The sequence below is a fragment of the Actinia tenebrosa genome, unplaced genomic scaffold (assembly GCF_029948245.1).
Source record: "Actinia tenebrosa isolate PJP-AT-01 unplaced genomic scaffold, QUT_ActTen_1.0 PGA_scaffold6__47_contigs__length_16458017, whole genome shotgun sequence".
Classification (NCBI taxonomy): Eukaryota; Metazoa; Cnidaria; class Anthozoa; order Actiniaria; family Actiniidae; genus Actinia; species Actinia tenebrosa.
The window spans coordinates 12,375,456-12,402,058 of record NW_028292583.1 but is presented as its reverse complement, the minus strand read 5'-3'; the positions used below and the strand labels follow the sequence as shown (position 1 = coordinate 12,402,058).

General features: G+C 37.1%; 5 protein-coding genes and 1 pseudogene across 5 annotated transcripts; 2 read left to right on the top strand and 4 right to left on the bottom strand.

Annotated features, from left to right (window-relative positions):
• Positions 1 to 588: 588 nt before the first annotated feature.
• LOC148906109 (uncharacterized) lies at positions 589 to 2,694 on the top strand. Its single transcript, XM_089039274.1, has 4 exons — positions 589 to 729; positions 1,090 to 1,155; positions 1,272 to 1,518; positions 2,258 to 2,694. The coding sequence occupies exons 1-4, from the start codon at positions 673 to 675 to the stop codon at positions 2,530 to 2,532; spliced, it is 645 nt and encodes a 214-aa protein (XP_088895400.1). The 5' UTR covers positions 589 to 672; the 3' UTR covers positions 2,533 to 2,694.
• A 267-nt stretch (positions 2,695 to 2,961) lies between these two features.
• On the bottom strand, positions 2,962 to 4,563 carry LOC148906108 (uncharacterized; annotated as a pseudogene).
• A 702-nt stretch (positions 4,564 to 5,265) lies between these two features.
• Positions 5,266 to 6,597, bottom strand: LOC116287792 (uncharacterized). Its single transcript, XM_089039273.1, has 2 exons — positions 5,791 to 6,597; positions 5,266 to 5,448 (listed from the first exon to the last, which is right to left on the bottom strand). The coding sequence occupies exon 1, from the start codon at positions 6,484 to 6,486 to the stop codon at positions 5,800 to 5,802; it is 687 nt and encodes a 228-aa protein (XP_088895399.1). The 5' UTR covers positions 6,487 to 6,597; the 3' UTR covers positions 5,266 to 5,448; positions 5,791 to 5,799.
• Positions 6,598 to 8,017: 1,420 nt separating this feature from the next.
• On the bottom strand, positions 8,018 to 14,347 carry LOC116287806 (dihydrolipoyl dehydrogenase, mitochondrial). Its single transcript, XM_031694504.2, has 20 exons — positions 14,189 to 14,347; positions 13,981 to 14,053; positions 13,468 to 13,547; positions 13,248 to 13,316; positions 12,741 to 12,810; positions 12,564 to 12,664; positions 12,319 to 12,363; positions 12,140 to 12,238; positions 11,495 to 11,596; positions 11,332 to 11,420; positions 11,114 to 11,178; positions 11,000 to 11,033; positions 10,711 to 10,747; positions 10,183 to 10,248; positions 9,969 to 10,039; positions 9,781 to 9,842; positions 9,429 to 9,511; positions 9,278 to 9,322; positions 8,681 to 8,908; positions 8,018 to 8,389 (listed from the first exon to the last, which is right to left on the bottom strand). Exons 1-20 carry the CDS (start codon positions 14,237 to 14,239, stop codon positions 8,324 to 8,326), a joined length of 1,536 nt encoding a protein of 511 aa, XP_031550364.1. The 5' UTR covers positions 14,240 to 14,347; the 3' UTR covers positions 8,018 to 8,323.
• Positions 14,348 to 14,378: 31 nt separating this feature from the next.
• LOC116287810 (transmembrane protein 187-like) lies at positions 14,379 to 15,736 on the top strand. Its single transcript, XM_031694507.2, has one exon. The coding sequence runs from the start codon at positions 14,466 to 14,468 to the stop codon at positions 15,261 to 15,263; it is 798 nt and encodes a 265-aa protein (XP_031550367.1). The 5' UTR covers positions 14,379 to 14,465; the 3' UTR covers positions 15,264 to 15,736.
• On the bottom strand, positions 15,735 to 25,739 carry LOC116287805 (host cell factor 2). The gene is given in 20 exon segments (XM_031694503.2): positions 15,735 to 17,299; positions 17,421 to 17,490; positions 17,916 to 17,950; positions 18,171 to 18,463; positions 18,932 to 18,969; positions 19,123 to 19,273; positions 19,570 to 19,704; positions 19,798 to 21,830; positions 22,261 to 22,344; positions 22,446 to 22,479; positions 22,565 to 22,627; positions 22,749 to 22,831; positions 22,984 to 23,090; positions 23,462 to 23,495; positions 23,498 to 23,545; positions 23,628 to 23,833; positions 24,091 to 24,245; positions 24,247 to 24,273; positions 25,278 to 25,411; positions 25,564 to 25,739. Coding segments are annotated over 20 exon segments (4,068 nt in total). The 5' UTR covers positions 25,721 to 25,739; the 3' UTR covers positions 15,735 to 17,118.
• Between the last annotated feature and the right edge of the window lie 864 nt (positions 25,740 to 26,603).

Here is a 26,603-nt window from a genome sequence, read left to right as displayed (position 1 = left end):
GCACTTCTTTCGCTCTGCGTGGTTATTTTTTTAATTTAGCCCGTTTTAAGGATTTTTTCCTCCACCAGTAAGAAATAAGAAATATTCCTGACACCACAGAAACCAAGCATGGGCTACCTGTGCTGATATCCATTATCGACCTCGTGGTTCTATCGCGTTGCGTGACCTAAGCGATAGTGTAGTGTCGTGACGTACTGCACACGCCTAGTGACCCCCACGAAGTGTATTTGAATAAACCCTGTCTTGTACATTCCACACGGATAAAAAATACCAAGGTATAGAATACAAAACAAAGGGGTACGGAAGCCCAGACGGCTCATGCTTACCACAAATTTTCATTGACAGTTAACGTTTTGACAATTGACAGATAGCGTTGACAATTGACAGTTAGCATTGACAATTGACAGTTAGTGTTGACCATTGACAGTTAGCGTTGACCATTGACAATTAGCATTGACAATTGACAGTTAGCATTGACAATTGACAGTTAGCATTGACAATTGACAGTTAGCGTTGACCATTGACAGTTAGCGTTGACCATTGACAATTAGCATTGACAATTGACAGTTAGCGTTGACAATTGACAGTTAGCGTTGACAATTGACAGTTGGCGTTGACAATTAGCGCTTATAAATATGAGCCAGCAGTCAATGAACATGCGGTTATTCCAACATGGCGTCTTCCTCGTGTGGTGGTTCGCCTTCTGTCCAAAATTCCTCTGTTAATCAGGTAAATACTTGTTAATGTCTTTGTAGATAACAAAATTAGAACGATATATGGTCGTTAAGGGAATTAGAAACATTGTTATTATTGTGATCCCCTAATTTAGAGTGAATATTTGCATAACAATAGCGTTCGATTATTTGTTTTGGTTCAGTTGTCATTGATATAAATAGGGAAATGTTTTCTGCATGCTCTATAAATAAAAATCCCATGCATTAAAATATTTAAACCTTTTTATTAAATGCTCAGTGTTCAGTTCCTCATGATTTGTATTAAAATACAATTCAACAGTTTGACATCAGTAGGGAATTCGATGTTGAAATAAAACCATAACTGCTTTTAATTTTTGTTCATTTTTTTTCAAAGGTTGCCGAATTTCTTAGAGGAAGAAAGGTTGATGAAAATGTTATAAAGAAGTTTGTAGCAGAAAAGGTAAAATTTATTTCAATGTGATCATGATGTAATTGAACATACATAATTTTGTATGGTCAGCTCTACACAATGTACATCTACATGCATACATCAATTTATTTCTGGATTTCTTCTAGATGGATGTTGAAACAATTTCTATTTGTACTAATGAAGAGATAAGAAATCTCGGCATTCATGCCCTTGGAGATGTGATTGCACTGAAACGGCTTGCCACAGATATGTGCAAAAAAGATGCGAATGCAGACAGGAAAAGATCCCTTCTTGAGGCAATTTTGCACAGTTCATCAAGAAAAAAATCAAAGATTGAACTTCCACCAAAACTTTCTACCTCAAACCGTATCAAAACAAGAAAGGTTTTGTTAGGTCAGTATGGTATTTTTCTATTATTATTTTTTTTGTAAATACATGCTCTAAAAGTAAATCTGTATTATTTCAGGTAATGTAGACAACATTCAACCATAGATGTTCATTATTTTACTTTAATTTATGAACATAATTTAACACATAAAATTACAGTTGCAATAAACAAAATATGCATTGATCAGCAACAACAACAAAAAAGCAAGCAAGTATTGGCAGGAGAAAGTAATAGGACTCTTTTCTCAATAATATTGAGTTGATTGTGTTCTTGACAGAGCTATGATGATGATTGTAATAATTACAATGCATCAATAATTGATTCTTAATATTAATGAACTAAACTACTTTTAATTACCTTTTAATTAACTTTGATCTGGGTTTGAGCTTTGCACATCTTTTTTTATTGACAAACTTAATTTAGTAATTTGCAAATGATCATAGAAATGTGACTTTAAATTTACATTAATTTTGATATTACAAAAATGTATTTACACTTACATTCAAATATAATTAAATACATATAAATTAGTGTTATAAATAAATTTATTATGCATGAAAATATTTATAAATATTGTTAATTTAGAAATGTATTAGTATGTTCAATGTACAATTATTTATATGAATAAATAATGTTTTTACACAACAGGTATTTACTGTAATACTTTTATTATTTTATGGATAAAAACTTAATAATAACTATTATTAAAATGTAGACACTAAGAGAATGTTGTTGTAATTTTAGGTTGGCTACATTTCTCACCCAAGAAAAACAGGTATTTACCTGTGCGATCTTCTTCAGGTGGAGGCTCCAGACAGATAGATCTTATGTTGACAGCTGATGCCCATGATGTTATCAGTATAGCAAAAGAACTGTTTATTCCTGGTGGAAAGAGCTGTTACGGAAATGAAGCTCAAACCCAACTCACAATCATAAACTTTAAAATTACAAACCTCTTCTATGAAGTACTAGCTATAGTGGCTTTGCAATGTGATATTTATAGCATCTTTGCAACGTAGTAAATCACTATGCTTGCATATATAACAGCATCTATACTTTATCAAAGCTATTTTCACATTTGAAGCAATAGAGGACTTGTTTAAATTTAGATAAACTGCCTTAATTACGTCATTATAAATAACAAAATGTGCAAAGATACCAGTATGCATATCAAAACCTAATTGTCAGTCTCTGCATAAAAAGAATAGATAAACCACATTCCCTGGATCTTCTAAATCTTTTCGAAAATAGTTGAAACAAATTGCTTTTCCTCAATTTTTGTGCAAACTTTTCATCCTTAATTCCTCTGTACAATGTTGCTGTTTGCACTTGAGTTAGCAAATATTCTGTTTCAACACATATTATAGTCAAAGATCTGGAAGATTGTTATTTAGCTACAATGTACTTTGCAAATACTAAACCGTAAAATATCTCTTTCTTACCCAAGTTTATAATAGATGCTGAATTTCCTCTAGTAAGAGTAAATACAGTTCTCGAGCTTCCTCCGGTGATTGAGACATCTCCAGTCCATGCTCCATCATAATAATCTCTGCCAAAGACGCAAATTCTGGTGAGAAATCTATTGGAAGATCATCAGGACAGCAAACTTCCTCAGAAGTGGTGATGTCCTCCATGCTGATTTCCACTTTAAAGTCTCTTTGACTTTCAGTTTCTGGTAGGAAGTATAATATATCTGGTCGACCTGAAGGTGCAACTTGATTTTTGGACCGTCTAATGCGATGTGTATTCCATAGTTTTGCTGCTCTAAAAGTTCACTTCTGATTACAGGCATATAACAGAATTTAAGACATTCCCGATGTATTATGTTGGCATCACAAAACAAACCATTGTCCCTTAGAGTCTTGAAGTGATTGATCCACCAGACAGTACACCCCTTACGCAACTGCCCCCACCATGCCTCAATTCTTTGGTTAGAAACTGATTTTCCATACATAAAAGATTTTTCTTTAGAAAGACCATCACTGCAATTGTGTCTTAAAAACCGTTGTGTAGCTGCAACACGAACATTTTCAGTGCCACAATCAGCACGCACTACACGAGGTGTACCACCAATTGGACGAATGCAATTGATAAAGTATTTTACCACAACAACAGGGTCATTATTTGTAGGTCCTACCTCTAGCCACATTATCCGTCTGCTATAACCGTCAATGCACCCATGGACACAAAACCCAAAGAGTTTTAATTTGTCGTAACCATCGATATGCCAGAGAAAATTTGGCCCGGGTACACGGTAAGTTCGTCTCTGCAATCGATGTCTCAGTCGGGATTCCACGCCAACGGGATCAAGCATTTTAAGGGCCAAACGAACGGTTTTGCGTGTCACCACTAAGCCATGTTCATTAACAACCCTTTGCCACATTGACCTATAACCTATAACACTGCCACTTCCTTGTAGCTCCTTTTCCACAGCATCAATAACCATCGTTAAGGAACTCTGTGGACCCCTTCTAAAAAGGCCTCTTCTCTGAAGTATACGTTTGAGTTGACTCAGACTAAGCTGTATCCCATGTAACAAGGCAAGGCAGCTCAAAATTTCTACTCTACTAAACCCTAATTTGAAGTACTGCTCTATCAAATCGTCTCTGGGAGTATCGTCATTGCGTAAAGCTGGTGTGTAATCTAAAACGGCAACCGAACGGCAGAAAACATCAAGAAACACAATGATTTTCAGTAGTGAATGTTTTACCTCCATTTTGCAGGCTCTAAAGCAATCTAAACAATCATTTCCGAGACGCCATGTTGTAATATCCGCATGTTCATTGACAACTGGGCTCATACGAGTCAATTGTCAACGCTAACTGTCAATTGTCAACGCTAACTGTCAATTGTCAACGCTAACTGTCAATTGTCAACGCTAACTGTCAATGGTCAACGCTAACTGTCAATTGTCAATGCTAACTGTCAATTGTCAACGCTAACTGTCAATGGTCAACGCTAACTGTCAATTGTCAATGCTAACTGTCAATTGTCAACGCTATCTGTCAATTGTCAAAAACGTTAACTGTCAATGAAAATTTGTGGTGAGCATGAGCCGTCTGGGCTTCCGTAAAACAAAGAGAATGAAAGTAAACAGTTGAAATCAAAAATTGGCCATTTTATGATTCGAAATCAAAACTGAATGAGCCGAAAGCAGTTTGAATATATGACATGTACCGCATGTATCAAGACACATGGTTGTCTTGAGTGTTTATAGGTCTTATAGGAACATTCCACGAATAACCTTTTCCGTATTTGATTCACTGATCACAGCAGATCACAAGTACCAGTCGAGATAGTACAAGTTTATAGTATTCCGTCCGGCAGTTTAGATAACCAGTGATCCAATAAACGGCTTAAAATAGTTGACTCGCCAAATGGTTGTATAAAGGAATCACTTTAACAATAACGTATCCTACCTTTCGGTGGTTCTTATTATTATCTACCACTGCATCGTCACTATCCGGTGTAAACGTTTGAAGTACAAAATCCTTAACTCTAGACATTTGAGACATCTCGAACCGTGGGACGAAGTTCGTTATACCAGCTTGGGTTGCTTCGTGAAAGCCGTGAGGTATAACAGGCCCGTCTAGTTGAACAGGCTGGAATGGTGTAAGGACTAAGGAACCTGGATCGATCGCTTGGTACTCAAGGGTGAATTAGGACTTACCCTCTCCCACTCCTAGTGGGTTTTTGTCTGTCTGTCTGGTTAGACGGACTTGAACAAAGGTTTAATTAAGTAATAAAGGCTGTTTTGATCGTTTTCATTTCTTTTATTCAGGATATATGTTTTAATGGCTATTTTATTTTATCAGTACACGTCTTTAGCTTTTATCATTAATCTGTGCCATCGCTAAGGGTCTTTATCGTCTTCTTGCGTTGACTTTCATTCTTCACTTGTTGAATTTCGCGTGGGACAATTCATCGCCGGTTCCCTGCGAAAAGAATCAATACAAACACAAGTAAACTTTAAGTAGTTCAAGATGTGTAGACTCGCTACCTGTAAACAGTCGTGGCAGTCGCGGAACTGAACCTCGTGGCACGTAAAGGTTGATATTGAGGGTAGTTAAGCGATGTTTACTGCGAGAAAATGAATTAAATTCGGGATGTTTTAGTTAAATTACCAGAAGTAAAACGCGCGTGGTCTTGGGTTGTTCTAGATCTGATAGTAGTTTTAAACAATACTGTACTTATTGTCCAATGAACTGCGTGATTAGCTACAGAGAGCGAAGCTAAAACCAAAAGAAGAAAAACTAAGCTTGTTGCTAATGACATACCTCATTCAATCAGTCATCGTAAATAAATTCTGGTTTTGTATTTAGAGATCTTTTCCTCGTATTGCGAGATGCACGTCGTCTGTTACACCTCGCCATAAAACATCTTTTGCGGAGATGCTTATCGCGTTTGTTGGCTTTATTTTCACTGTTTCTCTCTGAAGCGGAAATAGGATTCTCCACTCCTTCGTTTTCTCCCTTTTGTTCTTTTTCGTGTTCTGGTTTTTCTTCTTCTTCTTTTTCTTGTTCTGGTTGTTTTTCTTCTTCTTCTTCTTTTTCTTGTTCTGGTTGTTTTTCTTCTTCTTTTTCTTGTTCTGATTGTTTTTCTTCTTCTTTTTCTTGTTCCGGCTTTTCTTCTTCTTCTTCTTTTTCTTGTTCTGGTTGTTTTTCTTCTTCTTCTTTTTCTTGTTCTGGTTGTTTTTCTTCTTCTGGCTTTTCTTCTTTTTCTTTTTCTTGTTCTGGTTGTTTTTCTTTTTCCTCTTCTTGTTCTTGTTCTTGTTCTTCTTCTGGGTTTTCTTCTTCTTCTTCTGGTTCTGGTTGTGGTTGTGGCTCTGGTTCTGCATGTGTTTCTGGTTCTTTTTCTTTTTCTTGTTTTAGTTTTTGTTCTTCTCCGCCATGAACAGGCGCGGCATGAAGTGGAACCAAAATCATGAAGAGAAAGAAAAGGACAATGCAATTACTTTGTCTTGAGAGAGCCATTCTAACGTACAGTCTTCAGTGCTGTTGTGTGCTTGCTTGTGGAGTTGGTCAGTGTAGACTAATGATGATAATGAGACTATTGGCCTAAAGTAGTAGCCTGAAGTACAGCATGAGAATACCTGTCGTATAGCGGGTAAATATTGCGTGTTAATCACCATCCATTACGAGAGCAGCAATTTTTTTAAATGTATGACTCATTCAATGATAATGTGAAATATGTAGAACGTGGATAACTCCATAACCTCATCTGTATATGGTTTGCCTTGAAGGTTTTGAGCTATTAAAGAAGCAATTCTAGTCGAAAAGTTTTCCATGTGGTTTGACATACATGGTTTGTGCGAACTAGTTAAAAAAACAGTCCTTGTTTTACGAGGGCAGCGGTTGGATATCGGTTGCAAAGTTTCATGATTGAATTGGTTCAATCAAATAAAACAGTAATAAAATGACAATAGATTGGTTAGGGACGTAGGAGCCAGGGGTCTTGGTGCATGGGCTATAGCCTCCACACGGCTTTTTGAGAAATGAGTTTTCAAATTTGCTGTTTGTAATAATGCTAAAATACCGTCGCAATTATAAAACTAAATTCTTATATTCAAAAATAAATGAAGTACAGCACATACCATCAGGCGCGCGATTTCTATTTTTTCAATACAACATAATTTTTACTTTAGCCCCCTCCCCCCCCCCAATAAAAATTATTTTCCTACGTCCCTGTTGCTCTTCCAAACAACTAAAGCTAACGTTAACGCGAAAGAGCTGATTTACTATGGGGCAATCAAAAAGCAGGTTCCAAATAGTGTCTTGTACTGTTGAATATTGCGTGCTCGTCACTACCCGTTACAATATAGCAGAGGAAAAAACTAACTGAAAAAAATTTTCTAACTCATGCAATGGTGACTTAATAAAATGTAGATCAACAGTCTGTAAACGCCGGCTCTTGGTAAAGGAAAAAAGTCGTCCACATTCGTTTCGAGATGTTAAAGAAGCAGTTCTGGTCGTGAGGCTTTTCATATCGTTCGACATACTTGGTTTGTGTGAACCAGTTATGAAAACACGAGGGTAGCACTTAATAGCCAGTGGATGACAAACCTTGGGCCTTCGTTCCATGATCAAATTGGAATTTAGAATTTGATTCTTATGGAGGGAGGAAAACTGAAGAATTCCTATCGGGAGGAGAACCCTTCGAAACACAAGAGAGAACAAACAAAATCCTCTACTCAAATAAAACACAGCGGAAATAGCAACCGGGCGAGTGGCGAATGTTTTCAAAAAAGAAAAAACCAAAACCCCCCCCCCCCCCCCCCCCAAAAAAAAAAAAAAAAAAAAACGGTGTGAAATTTCGTTTCCCTTACATACTGTGGTGAAGGTCGGCGCATGCGTGGAATTTGCTCATGCTTTCTGAACCTGCACTCCTTTTGGCTAACGGTAACAATAAGTTCAACACAACAGACATAATCGTTACTAGTTTCCCAGTGGGATGTTATGGTAATTTGGGGACTGGGGTGAATCAATCTCAATATTCCATTCCAGATTCCAGTCTGTTTGGATTTTATTGAAACAAGAAAAAAGAAACCAAATATATTTTCATCTTTACAAAGATGTGCTAAAAAACAAGATTCGCCTTGCGATGGAAGGCTTGAATAAAGTTTTTCTCTTTTGGTATTTGTACACTCTTTAGCCCTCTCTCTAATTTCGAGCAGTTAATTAACCTTTACCAAGACTAGATAGTTGTTTTACAAGACTCACAGATCGTAATAATAATCAAAAAGTGAATCCAAATCACTGCCTCGTCCAATAGCTGGTTTTAATACAAGGTTCAACTGGATAATAGTTTGAATTAAAAGTTAATGGCTTTTCCTGCAAAAGCTGCGACGTTAGCCTCACGGAACGCTTCTGAAACAGTCTGAAAGTAGAAAAAACGCCATTGCATTAACCGACCAATCACAGAACGCATGACTAAGTGTTCAGCCAATCAAAATGCTTGGCCACGATCACCATCACGCAAGATAAGGTGTTCAAAATCAAAATGATTGGACACCGCACCATCACCGTCACGCAAGATAAGGTATTCATCCAATCAAAATGCTTGGACTCCGCACCATTACAGTCACGCAAGATAAGTTGTTCATCCAATCAAAATGCTTGGACATGCTTGGTACCATTATTTGGTTTACAAGACTGAGAGAATACATACCGGATGAGCATGACAGACTCTTGCAATGTCTTCACATGATGCTCCATACTCCATCGCTAAGGCAGCCTCATTGATCATCTCACCAGCTGCTGGTGCTATCATGTGGACTCCTAGCAACCGATCTGTATCTTTGTCTGCAATCACCTTTACAACACCATCGATTTCATTATTGGTTCTGGCTCGACTGTTTGCTGATAGAGGGAACTTGGCTGTCTTGTATTTTACACCCTGGAGAGAGATAAAAGATGAAGTTATGGGGAACAACACCACCATGTCAATAGTCACGATTATCAGCAATATGATCATCATCAACACCACGATGCCCAACAATAAATCAAAGATATCATAATTACCATCATCACAATACATACGTATTGCAAAATATAGACTAGCAAAGTCCAGAACCAGAAGTGTCTTTTAATTGCAAAGAGAATTCAGCTATGGTGTACATCTGCCTTTCCATGCATACTCCATTTTGCACAGGAATGTTATAACATCCCTCATTCATGTACATTTAATGTAATAATGTTTATGGAGCCGTGAAATGTGTCACCTACTACATTATTATCATTAACAGCATAACGACACCATACTAACCTCTTCCTTCAAAATTTCCTCTGACTTTCCTACCCAGGCCACTTCCTGGAAAGAAGTACCAAGAATGTGTGAGTGTGAATGCTTCTCAAATATTGAAGGTTCACTGTTAAGATCAGTAGCAAGGCAGGATGAAGTAGAATGATGTACTTACAGGATGAGTGTAGATGACATTGGGAACACAGTTATAGTCAATGTGGACTGCACCTCCATTCATCCCTTCAACACAGATTATACCTTTGTAGGAAAATAGACATGTGATTGTGAGCTTACATATTATTTGACAGGATATATCATGAGTGTGACATCAATAATAATATGGTTACTATCATGAACACCACATCATCACCAACATGTATTATCCATCACCATCATCAAGCTTTATAATTATCATCATCACCATCATGCATGTATCATCATTATTATCATCATCGTTATCATGTATCATCACCATCAAGCATCATTATCATCATCATTTTCTTCATCATGTCATCCATGTCACTTACCTTCATCTTCAGCCTTGTGAGCCAGCATAGGTCCATCAATACAATCCCCAATGGCATAGATGCTAATAAAACATTAGATAATCACTGTTTAGTCTAGTACTGCTTCATGCAACATACTTATTGATGCCTGAAACAACAACTTTAATTATCAATTATTCCAGCAATTTAATCTTTATCCATCTACTCACTTTGGGATGACAGTCTGGAATTTGCTGTTTACTGTGACCCTTCCTCGTGAATCCAGAGGGATGCCAATTTTCTATAGAAAGACGAATGAATACTGTATTTAAAGTGCTCAAAACACCTTGGAGGCCAATCTATAGCCTGAATGCCACTCACGACTGACAATGGCTGGTGGAGAAACAGTAATAAGCTTGTCTGGTGAGAATGAAAAGTACCTACCTCTAAACCAAGCCGAGTAGTATAGGGTCTTCTGCCAATACACACCAGGAGGACGTCACATTCCAACTGAAATAAAAAAGCAGCATGAAATAATCAGCCAAAATGAACATGGTGACCTAAGACTGATAAAAATAGTTAACTTGGAAACAAAGTTTTTTTCTTGTTTATTAATTGGTCTTGTTTTGTCTTGTTTTGTCTTGTTTTGTATTCCTAAGCAACCAGGGCTACAAATGACAGCTGTTTAATGCACTGACATGGTACAGACTGGTAACATTGGACCATAATAAACATATATGACCAGCGAATGTAAATCCCACTGGTACTTGGGGGTTGGGCTGAGGGCTAATAACCCATCAAAAAGGTTTATTACAGAAACCAGAAGCAGAGCAAATTTGCCATTCTGTGAAGGCCCTATGTGCTATGCGGTGTGAGGAGGATAGATAACAGATAACAGTGAATGTGAGTTGTCAAGAGTACTGACCTAACTGGTGCAACCTAAAACATGTTTGGCTATAATCATCTTCATACCTGTTCTTTCTTTGATCCATCTTTGGCTGATTCCACACTAAATAATCCAGAAAAATATTACTGATAAATGACCAACTGGGTTAACTGTGGTGAACCAACATCAATATTTCCCTTCCTATCCCCTTCCTTTTCCATGAACATTATATATGCAATATGCATTCAATGGATTTTCATGCAAGCTACCCTGGACATATATGTGTATCTCTATTAACCCCTGGTCACTGAAAACTGCAATAATAAAAAATCTGGTCCTTGGAAATGAACTGGTGCTAAAAATAAAGTCATTTACCTTACGATAACACCTTCTGCTGTTCTGCTTGCACCTATGAGTATACAGTAAATATCATTCAGGGTTCTAAGTAGAGTATACCCCCGTGAACCACAGTCTTCGTGTACTACTCACCAGTTACTTTGGTATTCAGCTTGAACTTGACTCCTTGCTTTTGAAGAATTCTTTGGAAGTTCTTCCTGTGAATAGCAATTATCATTCTAGTGAAACCCTCTAAACAACACATTTCTTCCTGGTATTTGAAAAGTCGCTCCGGCATCTTGATCGCTGAACAAGTTAAAATGTCAGAATACTGATAATAAGAAAAGACATCAAGGAAAAATGTTACATACGATATTTCCATGTCAATTCCGATTCCTCCAACATGTCCGAGAAACTCCACAGCAGTAACTTTAGAACCAAGTCTTGACCAGACAGATCCCTGTAAGACAGATTGTGCTTAGTTAAATTCCTTTAGTTTATGATTATTACAGGACTACGAGGTGGAATACTCACCAACTCAACCCCGATGACACCTGCACCTATTAGAACAAGGTTTTTGGGTACATTCTGAAGGGACAAAGCTCCAGTAGAGGAAATAATGTGTTTTTCATCAACCTAGAATAAGAAACACTGTGATTATACTGAGTCTACCATTTTCAATACTTATTATTATCATTATCATCATCACATCACCATCATCATCATTTAAATTATCATTGTTAATATTATTATTATCCTTTTCAATACAGCTGTATATTACTAATCATTTGTTTAAAACAATATTACTGGTTATTTTTATGGAGTAGTGTCATCATGGTAATGTACATGTCGGAAATTCTTTTACATGACAGTGATTCCATCGAGTTACCATCGTTTGCATTACTACGCAGTCACCCCAGACACAAAACGAGTTGTGTAGTTTGCAATAGACTTATGTTAATAATTCATGTTGATGCCATTTATACATGTTTGGATCAGTGAGTTGGCTTTTCTATCAAACTTTCTCAGGAGTACATACAAGTAGAATGAGGTGTTTGTTTGTCTATTGCAAACTACACAACGTGATTTGTGTCTGGGGTGGCCGCGTAGCAATGCAAACGACGGTAATTGCTAGTCTCTTTGTAACAGTGATGGTTTTTTATGAGTTGTTATAGATACCTCAATTCCAGGAAAGGGTGTAACCTCTGAACCTGTTGCTATGAGAATATTCTTGGTGTTGATAACCTCTGTAGTGTCATCATCTTTGTATACTGTCACCTACGACATGATCAAACGGTTAGTATTTACTAGCATTACTGTATCAACTAAACGAATGTTCAATGTTTTCAATGACAAACCTCATTGGGACTGGTGATTGTACCTCTTCCATGCACTTCAGTCACCTATGAAAATCAATATGGGAAAAAATGAATGGATGGATGGATGGACGGACGGACAGACGGATGGACGAATGGATAGACGGATGGTCGGATGGACAGACGGATGGACTAATGGATAGACGGACAGATGGATAGATGGACAGGCGGACGGACGGATGAGTGGACCATAAAGTATATTGGTAATATAGAATTGATTTTTATACCTTATTTTGTTTAAACAAATGTGCAATTCCATTTGTTAATGTTTTGACTGCATTCTCTTTCTGTGTCATCATTTGTTTCAAATTGAGTGAAATTCCTGAAACTGTTTCATAAAAACTCAGTAAGAAATTTAATGCCATTGTACTTCTATTTCATCATAAGTAACACTTTTTGATTACCATCAATTCCTCTGTTTTTGAAGTCATCTGAGACTGCTTGATGGTACAGATGTGAGTTATTCAAGAGGGCCTGAATAATGGAATGCATAAAGGTTCAAAAATGGGTTACACAGAATAACATACAATATTTTACATACAGATTTGTCCAATCAAACCTGATTGTGAGTACAAAGGGAGCCCAAAATGTAAATATACCAAGTACTAGTAATGAATGAAAGAACAACAGATCTTATATTATCACACAAAGCAGATTACAGTACATATGATGGTGGCATATTTTAGCATTCTTTTTGAATGAGCAGTGATCTTGTTGGCTTTTAGTGGTTTAGCAATGGTTGTCATGGCTACCACGCATCATAGTTTTACCTACCGAATTCTTCAAATTTACGTAGCATCTACTCCAGAACATCCAGTACGAAGTGCAGAGAAAACATTCTTTTAGATTTCTACGTAATTTTCCTACTGGATTAACTATACTTTAAAAGTTAAAACAGGAAAGCCACTAACCTTGGAAGGTATACATCCAACGTTCAAGCATGTTCCTCCAAGGGATGGGTTCTTTTCTACACATACAGTCTGTAAACAGACCAGAAATACTTCATCACATAAAAGGTGGATTTGAAAACCATATAAAATGTGAAATGATATCCTGATAAATAAACATTAGTAAACGACAACAAAAAGACAAAATATGATATCATGAGAGGTAAAATGGAGCATGACTGACCTTCATGCCGAGCTGTGCAGCTTTAATGGCAGCAACATAACCACCTGGCCCCGATCCTATTACTACCAAATCAACTTCACCTAAAAATAAAATAATTAAAACACAAATTGAAGTTAGATTTAATAAGAGTGCCTTTCACTGCAAGCAGCTCCAGACAAAGCCTGCTTGTCCTGCTTTCTCTTGCTTTAAACTATCAAATCTATAAATATCGTAAAACAGTGATTGACAGAAGCCAAAATCTTGATGAAAACAGCTGTTATGCAACAGCCCTTCCATTTCTCCATTTCTCCATGACAAGGGTGTCAGAGGTGCTTGGAGAAGGTCCAAGGTGGGTAAATTGTGATGCTGAGCTTTCTGTGAGGGGGGAGGGGGGGGGGGTAAACTATTATCACCCTATGTATTTGAAGCATCTGATTATAATCTACATCTATAGATGCGTATTTCATTATAGTACAGGTATATGACATGATTAGGTCATATTTAGTAAACATTTATTAACAGCAGATCTCTTACCATCTGTTGCATAATGCCTGGAAGAAATCAAGCCAGTAGATGGTAGAATCGTTGTTTTGTATAGCCTAAATCTCTGTAAAAACATCACCATCATTCAGAATCAATCAAGACATCAAGAGTACAATTCATCGTAAAATCAAGAACTAACAATCTCAAAACCTGATTTAATTTAAGAGAATGTAAAGCCTTACAAGGCTAGTTTTCTCACCTGTAGTAGTTTAGTATGTGATCTAACACTACGGTGTATCAGGGAATTCATCTTTATATCCTAAAGGGTATAAAAATCCCTCTTATTTTTGGTTTTGTGGGATAACAAAACTTGCGAAACGAGAATGGCAAACCGCTGGCGATTTGAGTGCAGGCGAAAAGATCAAGTGCATGACATAAGTTAGAATACCACTGACTACATTCATCGCAGGTTCAAGCATGGCGGACGACAAGTGATTTTCAGTGTTCCAGCGTCTTCCAGCATATCTTCCAATGTCATGCTACTAAGATGCCTGTTTTACGTCCTAATACCCTTATCGTTGGCCTTCATGATAACATGGATCAAAGTTTTAGATCGTGCCAAGGTAGAACTAGGCCTGCAACACTACGCAGAGAAAGGAGATCCAACTTCCTTCCTCAAAATGCCGGCCAATGCTCTTGTGAACTTTGGTTACAGCATCATAGGAATGTACTGGATTATCTTCACTAGAAGGAGTGAGAAAAAGCTTGGAACAGAAGTGTTCTTCTATTATATTTTTTCTTGGATGTCTGTATGTTACGGGTTTGTCCAGTTTGGAAGGATAGTCTCCCAGACTAAAATGTTTGCCATTATTGACCAATGGGTGACTCTTCCTTTCTTCGCCTGGGTCGTCTGCTGGAATGAGTTTGTTTATCGCCAGTCGTTATGGCAGTCAAGCCGATTTTCATCCTACATGCGCATGTCTTTTTTTAGCTATTTTTGTGTCTTGTTACATGAATATGGTTTTGAGTTTGTACTGGGATTACACATCTTGGCGGCCATCATCTACACCATTCGCACACAGGATCGTGTTGGAACACAACTTTCAATAAAATATTTTTGGTTTGCTATTCTTTGCTGTACAGGATTTGTTTTTCTTAAGCTAGGGGATCATTATTTAGGTCAATTTTCTTACTTTCAAAGATTTAGCGGCCATTTTTGGTCAAAAGTTTGTGACATAGGCCAGGTACATTTCGTATGTAAGTACTTCCAGAGTCTTCAGATCATTCCAAAAGAAAGTAAAGGTGTGAGTAAAAGATTAAGGAAAAAATATTGAATGAGAGAAAGGCTGTATGACACGTAGACTGTTTATGACTTGCCTTCTGAGTCCTCTCAAATCTGTCATCTTAAACAAATTGTAGCTCAAGTTTTCCCCCCTACCCTTTGCATGCTTGTAAATGATTCCCATTCACTTCACAAGAGGGTTAGTAGAGACTTTGGTTCTTATGACATTATTATTTTGTTCACACTGCAGTCCATTCACAGTGTTAGCCAATCACAATTTGGAATGAAAGTTTGAGCTAACCAGGAGAGCATAGTCAGCAGCATATTGACCTCGGCCAATCATGTTTCATTCCCACTGCCGGTAAACGTTTGTCACAATTTGTTTGTGTGGTTATGATTGGCTCATGCTGGAATGCTTAGATTTTATCTTCATCATGATTGGTTAACTTTGTAGTAAAATAGGTTGTGGTTGAAATATCTGTACAATATTTCAGGGAAATTAATAAACTTCAGACTTAACATGTACTATGTATCTGAGCCTTTATTTCAAAGACATACTGTAAGAGTATATTGTCAGGCCAAGAAAAGGTTATGATTATCCAATGACCCTCTTATACAAAGTATATATATGAAGTATTCACAATCTAGATTTACAAAGCAACAAGACTAAAAGCTACAAATAAAGAGACTTTCACCAGCCTACAAGTTTTTCTCAAACTGACATCACTTTTTTGAGTCCCTTTACGGTTAATTGGACGTATGTCAACTGTTGTGAAAAACTTATAGAATATTGAATTGACATTGGCAAAATAACTTCTATTTATGTACTGTATTGAATATACTGACATGCTTGTACATGTCAAGTCATTAGTTCTACTGGTACAAGCCTAGACTTGCTCCAAGTCTTGCTGGCTAATTTTTCCCCGGTAAAACTCAGATTCAAATAATGCACTTCCCGTTATGACGGCTTTTCAAAAATCTGAAAAAAGGCAAGCTGGCCTTTTTGTTTTGAAAAGCCGTCATAACGGGAAATGTATCATATCCCCAACTTCCATCAAAAGCAATAAGTCTGGGAATTATTTTGGACATTGAAAAAAAAAAGAGTTTGCAAGAGCTAACATCTAGTTGAGGATAGAACAGTGAACAATAAGGTAACATCTTAAGAACTTAACTACTTAAGAAATGAAATTAATGAGTTTACTAATAAATACATTTGACAAAGTACATTAAAACAAAACTGCCTGTGACATGATTGACTTGTTTCTCCTATAAACAAACAATGTTTGACACTTCTTAAAATGGTGGTTTTAGATTTCCATGATAAAAAAACTGATTTCCTATCTCGATCAGATATTAGCTAGTAACCATATGCATACATGATTTGAATACATATACAGGAGAATCTTTAATGCTGCTCAATTATATGGCTAATAAAAAGTAAAAACCCTTAGATATCCGAGCAAAAGGATGGATGGATCTAGGAATAAATCTATAACAGTTTTACAATCTTGAAGAGATCAATAGGTAGATACTATAGAAATTTCCTGATAATGATAATAATCAGTATAATATGTTGCTCAAGATACATAATCTTATGTGTTATGTAATAATGTAAGTAGCTCTCAACCTTTAATTTGCTCAGTGATTTGACAGTCAGTTTTGAGTATGGTTGATAAAATAAGGAGCCAATATGCTGGTGAATCTCTTGCCAAGATCTTAGGTAAATATTCCTTACTGAGCTGCCTCAGGGTTATGAGAATAATAATAAGAGATTCAAAACTATAAAACAGCTTCTGAAGAACGAACTGATGATATCAAAAGACCACTTTTAACGTCCAAAAGTATTTTACACAATCCATGTTGCTTGTGGATAGATTTTATGTAACAGTAAACCAATGACATGTCTGTTATGACTCCTCCTTGACTACTGTTCCTGTTGCTTCCATGGATTGCTTGGATCCAGACTGCTCCCCTTTTTCATCAGTTTTTAAATTATCTACATCATTTACTCTTTTCTCTTCTTTTTCAGACTCTTTCTTGATTTTGTCTTTTTCTTTTTTTGCTTTCTTTGAAGCAGACTCTGCAGACCTTGAATAATAATAATGAATATTAGGATCAAGGTTCTGATTGCCATTGTCTTAAGAATGACCCCTGCTGGTTTTGTTAAACAAGCTAGTTGTGGCTACATAATAGTTTTGGGTTTACATACTTGTCTGTGGCTGGTCTCTTGTTGCCTGTTTGCTTGACAATTAGTTGTCCATCTTTCAAATCTCTTGGGTCTAAATTAAAAACAAAATGAATAAAAACGTTCTTGGTGGTGGTGGTGATGATGATGATGGTAGTTATCGTAATGGTGATGATAATGAACGATGGTGATGATGATAATGAACGATGGTGGTTATCCTAATGGTGATGATAATGAACGATGGTGATGATGATAATTAACGGTGGTTATCGTAATGGTGATGATAATGAACGATGGTGATGATGGTAGTGATAATGATAATGAATGATGGTGTTTATCCTAATGGTGATGATAATGAATGATGGTGATGATGATGGTGGTAACACTGGTTATGTCAGATGACAGTAATGATGGTGATATAGTGATGATAATGATGGTAAACAGATCAGGAACTGATATTGGAAGAGAACAACCATCCACAAACAGTAAGTAAAAGAATGAATATCTTTGAAGTATTACCTTGTAACCATCTGACTTGTGTTGCAGGACCATATCTGACAAAAAAATTAAAATTTAAACAACCTGCAATGTATTTTTTCATGGTCAAAGAATAATAATATGCAACTGAAAAAAAAAACAAATTGTGGAGCACACAAAATATAATGGCTGCTGTAAGTCATAAATATGGTGTTAATATAAAGTGTAACCCTCCTGTCAGGTGCTACGTTCCGTGTTTTAAGGTTGGGTAATTAGTAAAGATAAAGTAAGACTCACCCTTTGTCATTTTTTGCAGCGATTCTAAAAATAATAGCTGGCTTAGTAGAAAAGTCAATGTGCGCACTATGAAGTGTTGCCATGGAAACAGTGCAAGTAGGCTGGGCGCCACAGTATACCCTTACGAAGGCAAGCTGTACTGGGTTATTGGGTGTAGCACCACTCACTCCACCCATTTCCTTGATGTCTTGATTTGAAGATTGACTCCTGATTGCTAGGTATACAGAATACTCTGTGACGTTACCAGATGCATTGGATGGTGCTTCCCAAGATAAGTGTGCTCCATCACCATTCTATAACAAAACAAATTCTTTAGTGTCAATAACATCAAGTAGGAATGTATGAAAAGGGAAAACTGTACATGGATTATCATTAAGTATACAGTAGTACATATTAAGCGGGGATGGGACGTTGTATGGTGTCCACTGAATAGAGGATTGTTTTACTAACAGTAAATAGAGGCTTTGCACCATCGTGATGACAGCTAAGGCATGAGACACAAAAATAGAGTGTTTTCCCTAAAGAAAACTGAATTTTTTCTCATGTAAATCAGATTAGACTAGACCCATTGTTCCTGCCTTCTGTCATGGTTGCAATCACCTGATCACCTGTGCAAATCCTCAAACTCTATATGGAAAGAACATTTAGGGACCTGTGCAACTATTCATATGATAAAACGTGTCTGGTTAATAAACTGGGTCTGCTTGATGGAGATGGAGGTATCATTGTAGCTATGAATAAATAATACATAAGAAATCTACCTTGCTAATTTTGATAGCTGATGGCGCTCCTGGAAACCCTATAATACAACAATAAAAAAAACATAAATCATATTTCATTGTGTTCAGCAATAGGTAGGCTTATCAACAGCTTCAATCAATGGCTGAACACTAAGTGTTTTCAAGCCCTTTTGAAATTTTTTTTATCAAGACCTTAGTGTAAATGTACTAACCTGGCAGACATGTTTTGAAAGCTGAAACATCACTGAATGGACCTCTGCCGCAAGCATTTATTGCTGCCACTCTGAATTTATAGGCTGTGCCTGGTTGTAACTCTTGCTTCTTTGGTGAGCTTTGGTCTGTATTCACCACATCAATCTCAGACTACAAGAATAACAGGCATTCAATATGTCAAAATATTTATTGGAATTTAAATTTTTGGAAACATTGGAATGGTGTATGGAATTTTTTTTTGTTTTTTGTACAGTATAGGAAAGTTGATTCCTCTACAGATGTCAATGCTGTCAGGGAGTTGAGTTGATCTTGTCAATCGACTCGGCAAACTAATTTCTCTTCTGCATTTCTGTTTAACCCGCTGAACTGTGATTTGTAACAGATTGGTCAATCACTTGAAATGTAGTTCAATTAATCAGAATGAAGATTATATATTGAGTATATACCTCTTTATTGCTGTCTGATGTTAGATGGTAATGAGTAACAAGCATTGTAGTGCCTTTTACTATTCCCACATCATACCAGACGCTTTGCGGCACAGTCCTCTTAACAGTAATCACTTTGTTCTGTTTTGGGTTGACCTTGAAATAAGAAAAAAATTAAACATTTAAGCAGCCATGCATACTAAACTGCACAATATACAAGTGATAAAACAATTATGATAAAACCCTTACCTTTTGTTGTGGCAATATTTGTTGTTTGACAATTCCTGTGTTTGATGTAACACTTCCATTGACTGATACCACTGGACTTGACTGTGATGTTGAAGTCAAACGAGCTGCCAATGATGCCATGGATGAGGTAGTAGGAGAGTTGACTAATGATTTAGGTAAAGAGGTAGATGCTAATGCTGAATGACTGGGTGTGGCCATACTTGCCGATACCTTGGGTACGGCATGACTTGCTGAAGGTATGGTGGAAGAAACTAATGGAGTTGTCAAGGCAGTAACAACAGGGGTACTGACAGGTTTTGTTGCTCTATTTACAGGAATGACTGAAGGGGTCACAACGCTCACAAGACTGGGTTTGGTTACCATGGTGAGAGATGTTTTGGTAATGCCTGGGACAGACATAACACTGCCAGTAACATTCTGTGGTGTACCTGGTATTGGAGTTGGAGCTGTGTTAGTTTTTTGAGGCATTCCAGTTGTCTTTGCAATAGTGGAAGGCATTAAAATAGATGCTGGGATGGCATTTGTGGTTGCTACTAGAGACTTTGTTGGCTGCTGAAAAGTAGTGATAACTGTAGGTTGTTTGGTAAAAGCAACAGCATTTGAAATTTGCTGAGAAGAAACTGTAGAAACAATTTTGGGGGTGCTCAATGCTTTTGTAACCTGTGTGGTTCCCAAAACCTTGGTTGCTTGAGGCATGGTATTTGGTGCACTGGTCACCATGCTTGTGGTACTCTGGACTGACGACTTTGCAACTGTTACAGTAGGGACGACCTTTAACTGTGATCCCAGCTGTGAAACAAGAGTGACTCCTGGTGCTTTAACTGTACTTGGAGTTGTCATCACAGTTCCCTTTGAAGATGATGGAGCTGTTACCATGGAGACTTTAGCACCAGACTGTACGAGTGTACCAGATGCAGGCTTGCTACCAGCTGTAGTAAGAATTGGAACAGCTTGGAAGACAGTAGAAGTGCCAGCTTTTATTTGTTGAAGCTGCATTCCAGGTGGAAGCTGTGCCATAATACTTTGTAATGCTGCCTGTATACTACCAGGTCCAATAGCTGTCAGCTGACCAGATGGGCTAAGCACCTTGATCTGAGTTCCAGGAGGTAGATTTGCAGGCAGTGTAACTGGTAAAGGCTGTCTTATTCCTGCACTTGTGACTGGAGTAGGTGTTGGTGTTGGCAATTTTTTGACAACAGAACTTGTTGTCGTTGTATTTGGGACTGACGGTCTCGCTGCCATGCTCTGACTGACTGTACTCATTGCTGGTACTGAGACAGGAGTAGTGACTCTAACAATAGTTGCTCCTTGAAGCTGTGTAGCACTGACCTGAGAGTTCATAATGATGGGACTGGCACCTTGTAAACCAGGGCCCTCTAGCTTCATCACAGGTACACCTTGTGCATTGGTTATCATTGTAGCATGAACCCCTGGTGGCAACTGCATTGGTGTTCTCACAAGTGTCACTCCCTGAGTGCCGACACCTGCTGGCTGACCTTGCACAATAGCCTGAGTAGATACAGTAGATTTTGCTGGAGTAGATGAGCTAACTGTGTTAACCATGGTTGTTGGCACTACTTTTTTCACCTGTGGTGCTACTGTAATAGCAGGAGATGTGGAAGTTGCAGGAAGTTGGCTCACTTGTATAGTTGCTACTGGGCTTTTAGTAGGGTGTGACTGAGAGGATACATTGGGTGGAGCTGGTGCTTGCTGTGAACTTGATTCTAATGCCTTAGCAGCAGCAGTAGTGGTAGTCACCTTAGGAACAGACACAGGTACAGAATATGGTGCTGGCATACTTCCAGGAGTTGTCTTTACTGGCAATTGTCCTTGAAAATTTTTAAGGTTTGGGTTTGGAACAGAAGCTTGGGGTTTAAGGGGAGAAATGCTTGGACTTGTTAATGGTCGTGGAGGAAGACTTGGGTTTACTGTTTTAGTTGGTTGTTTAGCAGAGGTGGGATGCGAAGACTGTTGAGAGACAACTGGCGCAGGTGGCATCTCGTATTTCTGGAGTTGCAGAACGTATGCATCGGCTGAAAACCAAAATGTAACAATAATTAATAGAGCTGTTAAATTGTGACATGTTTTCTAGTCCAACTGCTACAAAAAAAAAAAAAAAAAAAAAAAAATTTTAACAAAGTTCTCCATTACTAAACCTTCAACTGAAAGCATTAAAACTTTGGACAAAAATCTTGCCATGAAGAAAAGGTAAGAAAAATCTTTATCAAACTGCTTTTCATTTTGCCATATGAGTGATGTCACACTTCATAGCTCTATATAATAAGTAATATGAATTAAAATTCATTTTTGATTTCATAAAGCTTGCTATTGTGTTTGAGGACCTGCATCATGTTACCTTTGTTAATTAATTCGCAGACCCGAGGAAATGACTGGGACTAGGAATCAAGTGATTCTTAGTTCAAATTACTGATCTTAATAAACACAGCACGAGGAGCTACTCACCTGTTGAAACTGAGCCCCAGCAAACCTCAAGAGTTGTTGTACTGGCACGAACAAGCTGTACTCTGCTAGGAGCTGGTGGTTTTGCTACACAACAGAAAAAATGACTGTTTAATATTTCCCTTAAAGAACAGTCAAGATGTCATCATTGTTTATAAAAATCAATATCTAGCAAGATGTGCACCTACCTGTTTCAAGGAACCAGAGATCTTTACAACAAACCTATTTAACAGAAAGACAAACAAAAAAGAAAGGTTAGTGTTTCTATCTATCAGTTACTTTTAAGTTACTTAACAGTTACTTTTACCTGATTGTTCCAGGCTTTTCTATATCCATCTCTTCCACTCCACACGTACATCCTTGTATTGATCTAATTTGCAGGAATGACAATTTCAAAATATCAATTTATTTGGTCAGTTAGATGGCTTTAAAAAGTGGGAATTTTCAAGTCAGAATAAAGATCATAATTATTATGAGGGTACAATACTCACAGATACAGCACAGTGACCAGCTCTTGCTCTCGGCATAGAGTCATCAAACTGATCAATTACAACATTTTCCCAGTACATAGTGTCTATTGGGGGAAAAGATATCTCATTAAAACATTATTAGTATATCTGGCTATCCAAAGAAAAACATATATGACCCTAATTCTTGTTACTTTTTGCTAGAAAAGAGAAGAGAAAATAAAAACATTTTTGCACTCAAAATATTAAATAAGTTTACCTAAATTGAGACAAGCCAGTGAATTTGTGCATTTCCATTCTTTTTCATGTTGTAAGCCTTTAACTTCGTCCATCACTAATGGTACCCATCCACCAAACACATACATCCTGTTAAAGTTAACATAATATATTAACCATCAATGACTATATTACTGTGAATACCAGTACTGTACAGGGCATAAAATAATGGTTGGACATTGGACAATGTCCACCAAGAATTGGAACTTGTACAGTCAAATCTTTGCCTTGCTGGTCATTTTGATCAGTAATGTTGAGCCAGAAACAAGGCATTACTGAACTAAAACTAATTTGGCCGGTCATCATACAATCATATAATACAATTATGTAAATATATGGTGTATTATTCCAGTGCCAAAAATGGGGGTTTTTAAGCTCTAAACCTGGCATTTCAAGACATCTATGGGAAATATCTTGAGAGAGGGGTGGGAGGGGAGATATCCTGTTTGTATCTGACTTACTTGTTTCCAATTGTTGTTGCAGAGTGAAGACTTCTGGAAGAGGTACAGCCCCACGTGAGTTTGGTTTTGACCATGTCATGTTATCTATAAAACATATTCGCACATGAACAAGAATTCTAATGAGATTATAAGAATATTCACAGGTATATATCAAATTTAATCATACCAATATCTAGTTGATATAGATCTCCAAGTCTGCAACCACTCATTCCACCATAAACGATCAGCTTTGAATGCTTGCCATCCACTGGGGAAAATGATACACATGTATGGGATTCTCTTGGAGATGGAGGGGTGCCAAATGTTGAGGGGTATTCCCACTGTAGAGAGCTGCCACTCCTTATATCAATCACGTACAGGTCATTTAGATATCTATAAATTAATAAATATAAGCCTTATTAGTATATAACAAAAAAAGAATAATATTTTACATCATCCAAAAACTTCTGTTGGGCTTCCTGTGGAAAAGTACCACAGGCAACCCAACCACTAAAAATGATGAACTCTAAAAACCGCTAATTTTATTATTTAAAGTGAAGCCTTCTGGGTAAGGGTAAGTATTACCTTGATAGAAGTGTGAACAATACATTGAACTTATAAATCCAGTATTTCAAAGAATATCTACTAACCTTGGTATATTATTTTTTGGGTCTTCACTGTCGTTTGCAAGGCCAGCAAACAAATAAGCCTTGTGTCCAACCAAAGTAAAGCTGTGCCCTAGTCTTGCACAAGGAGGAGGGATGTTTGAATTTTTAGGGGGTTTAGGTTTCAGTTTTTTCCACTCCCCATCGACTTGCTTGCAGCTCAAATAACTGTAAAAAAAAAAAAAACGGAAAAAAATTTAATTTTGGGGGAGCATCTTTTATAAAAAGTTGAAAGGAAAAAGAAAGTAAAGAAAAAGAAAATTAAATTGGCTTTAATTCACAAAAATAATTTTTGTACTTTATTATTGTTATCCTGACTTAAGTTCTTTTCAAAAAACTCTAAACCTCATGGTTTATAAATGAAATATTTGGGATATTCAAACAAGTAGATCTCTAAACCTAAACAAAAAAAACCAGCTGGTTACTAGATTTATCAAATACCAAAGTTTTTTTCGTATTTTTTTTTTAAAAAAAGAAAGAGATATTAAATTTTTAAGAGAGTTATAATTTCAGCATGAAATTGAAAAAAATACTATTTATTATGACAATAATTAAGACTTTGATAAATTAATTCATAACTGAAATAAAGATTCGAAAAATTATCATTAAAGAATGAACAAAGCCAAAATCAGATGTTGGTTGGAAAGAGAATATTTTCCTATCCCATTTGTAACCAGGGGAATCCTATATTTTGGTTGAAAAGAGCGTTAATTCTTATTGCCTGTCTAGAAAAAGACTTTTTCGTGATACAGTAGAAGACTCCGTGCTTGGGTGACCTTTTGAAAATACGAAATTTAACCGCTATTATTGTCGGTATTTGCTCTTCAATACTTAATTCTTCTCGTATTACAACTCAGCTCGATTGTTCAAAAAAGAAAAACGGCAGATAAGAATAGAAAAACAAATGATTTTTGATCCAAAAATGCGCCAAGGAAGAGTTTTTCTTGGAATAAGATATTAAAAATTGAACATTACGAGTACAAACAATCTTTATCAAAAAAGTACAATGGCGGCCGGAAGGGAGTTTAGAGTAAAATGCGTGTTTTTTACGTCTGACAATGAGAAAACGAAAGTAGTTCCTAGCAGAAGGAAAGAATCAATGCTGAGAAGCAAAACGAGTGAGCGTTGATCTCCTATTTGATAAAGATGGCTGCCAGCAGGTAATAACTAACCTCATTCGAATATCGTCCATACTCGACCATTCCTCCAAAAATGATAAGTCTTGTTCCATCACAAATAAAGCCGTAAGCCGCGCATCCTGGTGGAATATCTCCCCTAACAGCTGGCACAAACCACTGATTTGTAGCTGAAAATATCACCCAAAAAACAAGATATTCAAGGTTAACAAGATCTTGACTATAAAAAACAAATCACAACCTTAAACTACACAACGCTCTGATTCGGCGCCAACGCCAAAGAGGCCGCCATCTTGTTCGCCGCCGACGCTGTTTTGTTTACCTGAGTTATAAACGTGAAGTTCATCTACAATCCCTTCATTTCCACCACCAAAAACGACCATGAGCTCTCTAATAGCCACCGCACGATGGCCATGCCGTGGACGCGGTACAGGGCCGCTAGAATTCGAGATTTTTTTCCATTTCATGGTCGCCGCCATGTTGTTGTTATCCGGGCCATCGCAGTGAACAATAAAACACTACCCAACATACACTGCGAGCACACACTGTGTTGACTCACTGTATAAGACTGGCACGAGGAACACCCTGTTACAAAACAATACTCTCTAGGGGAGGGTTAATTACTATGATTACCATTGCTAAATACTACAACTATAGCTCTTATAATCTCTAATATATTAGTCCACGTTTATTTAATACTTATTTGAGACAACTGATTATAATATTTAAGCGCTAAACATATATTAAGCAATGAAATAAAACTCTTACAAATACACTCTTCCCCTACCCCAGAGTATAAAGCATTTCGTCATCCGGTCAGGATGTTTTATTACACAGGTTGATATGTGATGAGCCGCTAAGTGCAATAACTTTTCGCGTTCATTTATTATTTTATTATAGAGGATATTTGGTTTCGATGTGAAAGGAAGGATCTCTGGATCACGGTATTTCATTTTGCTGAAAAAAAATTCTTTCCTCTTGAGCAAATACTGAAAAAGAAAGCTTACCTCGTAAAATGAAACAGCAACACGTGCGAACTGTAGCTTCTCAACTTGGTATCCAAGATTCAAGAACGTCACTATTCGTAGCCGTGTTATTCCTTTGAGTAAAGATTTCATAGACTATCTAAATGCTGATGGTGTTGTTCTACCTAACCCGTGAGAACCTTGTAGCCATACGCGCAACTCCGACGACGAAAGTGATTCTGAAGAATGGAAAAGCAGGGAAGAAGATCCTGACCAAGAACAGCTCAAGCACCAGAGTTTAATGAGATTGAAACGAAAATTAAAGAAGCAGTCAGTGATCTGGGGTTCTGTATTCCCTAAGTTAAATGGAGTGCCCCCAAGATATGCCTCTTGTAAT

What these genes read in the sequence shown, in the direction of transcription:
- LOC116287806 (XM_031694504.2), bottom strand. Translation starts at nt 14,239, where the DNA reads ATGAATTCCCTGATACACCGTAGTGTTAGATCACATACTAAACTACTA. An exon ending in CACCCTTTCCTGGAATTGAG is followed by an intron (nt 11,597 to 12,139) that starts GTATCTATAACA and finishes TTCTTATTCTAG; the next exon opens with GTTGATGAAAAACACATTAT. An exon ending in ATGTCATCTACACTCATCCT is followed by an intron (nt 9,323 to 9,428) that starts GTAAGTACATCA and finishes ACTTCTTTCCAG; the next exon opens with GAAGTGGCCTGGGTAGGAAA.
- LOC116287792 (XM_089039273.1), bottom strand. Translation starts at nt 6,486, where the DNA reads ATGGCTCTCTCAAGACAAAGTAATTGCATTGTCCTTTTCTTTCTCTTC.
- LOC116287810 (XM_031694507.2), top strand. Translation starts at nt 14,466, where the DNA reads ATGCTACTAAGATGCCTGTTTTACGTCCTAATACCCTTATCGTTGGCC.
- LOC148906109 (XM_089039274.1), top strand. Translation starts at nt 673, where the DNA reads ATGGCGTCTTCCTCGTGTGGTGGTTCGCCTTCTGTCCAAAATTCCTCT. An exon ending in AGAAGTTTGTAGCAGAAAAG is followed by an intron (nt 1,156 to 1,271) that starts GTAAAATTTATT and finishes GATTTCTTCTAG; the next exon opens with ATGGATGTTGAAACAATTTC. An exon ending in AACAAGAAAGGTTTTGTTAG is followed by an intron (nt 1,519 to 2,257) that starts GTCAGTATGGTA and finishes TTGTAATTTTAG; the next exon opens with GTTGGCTACATTTCTCACCC.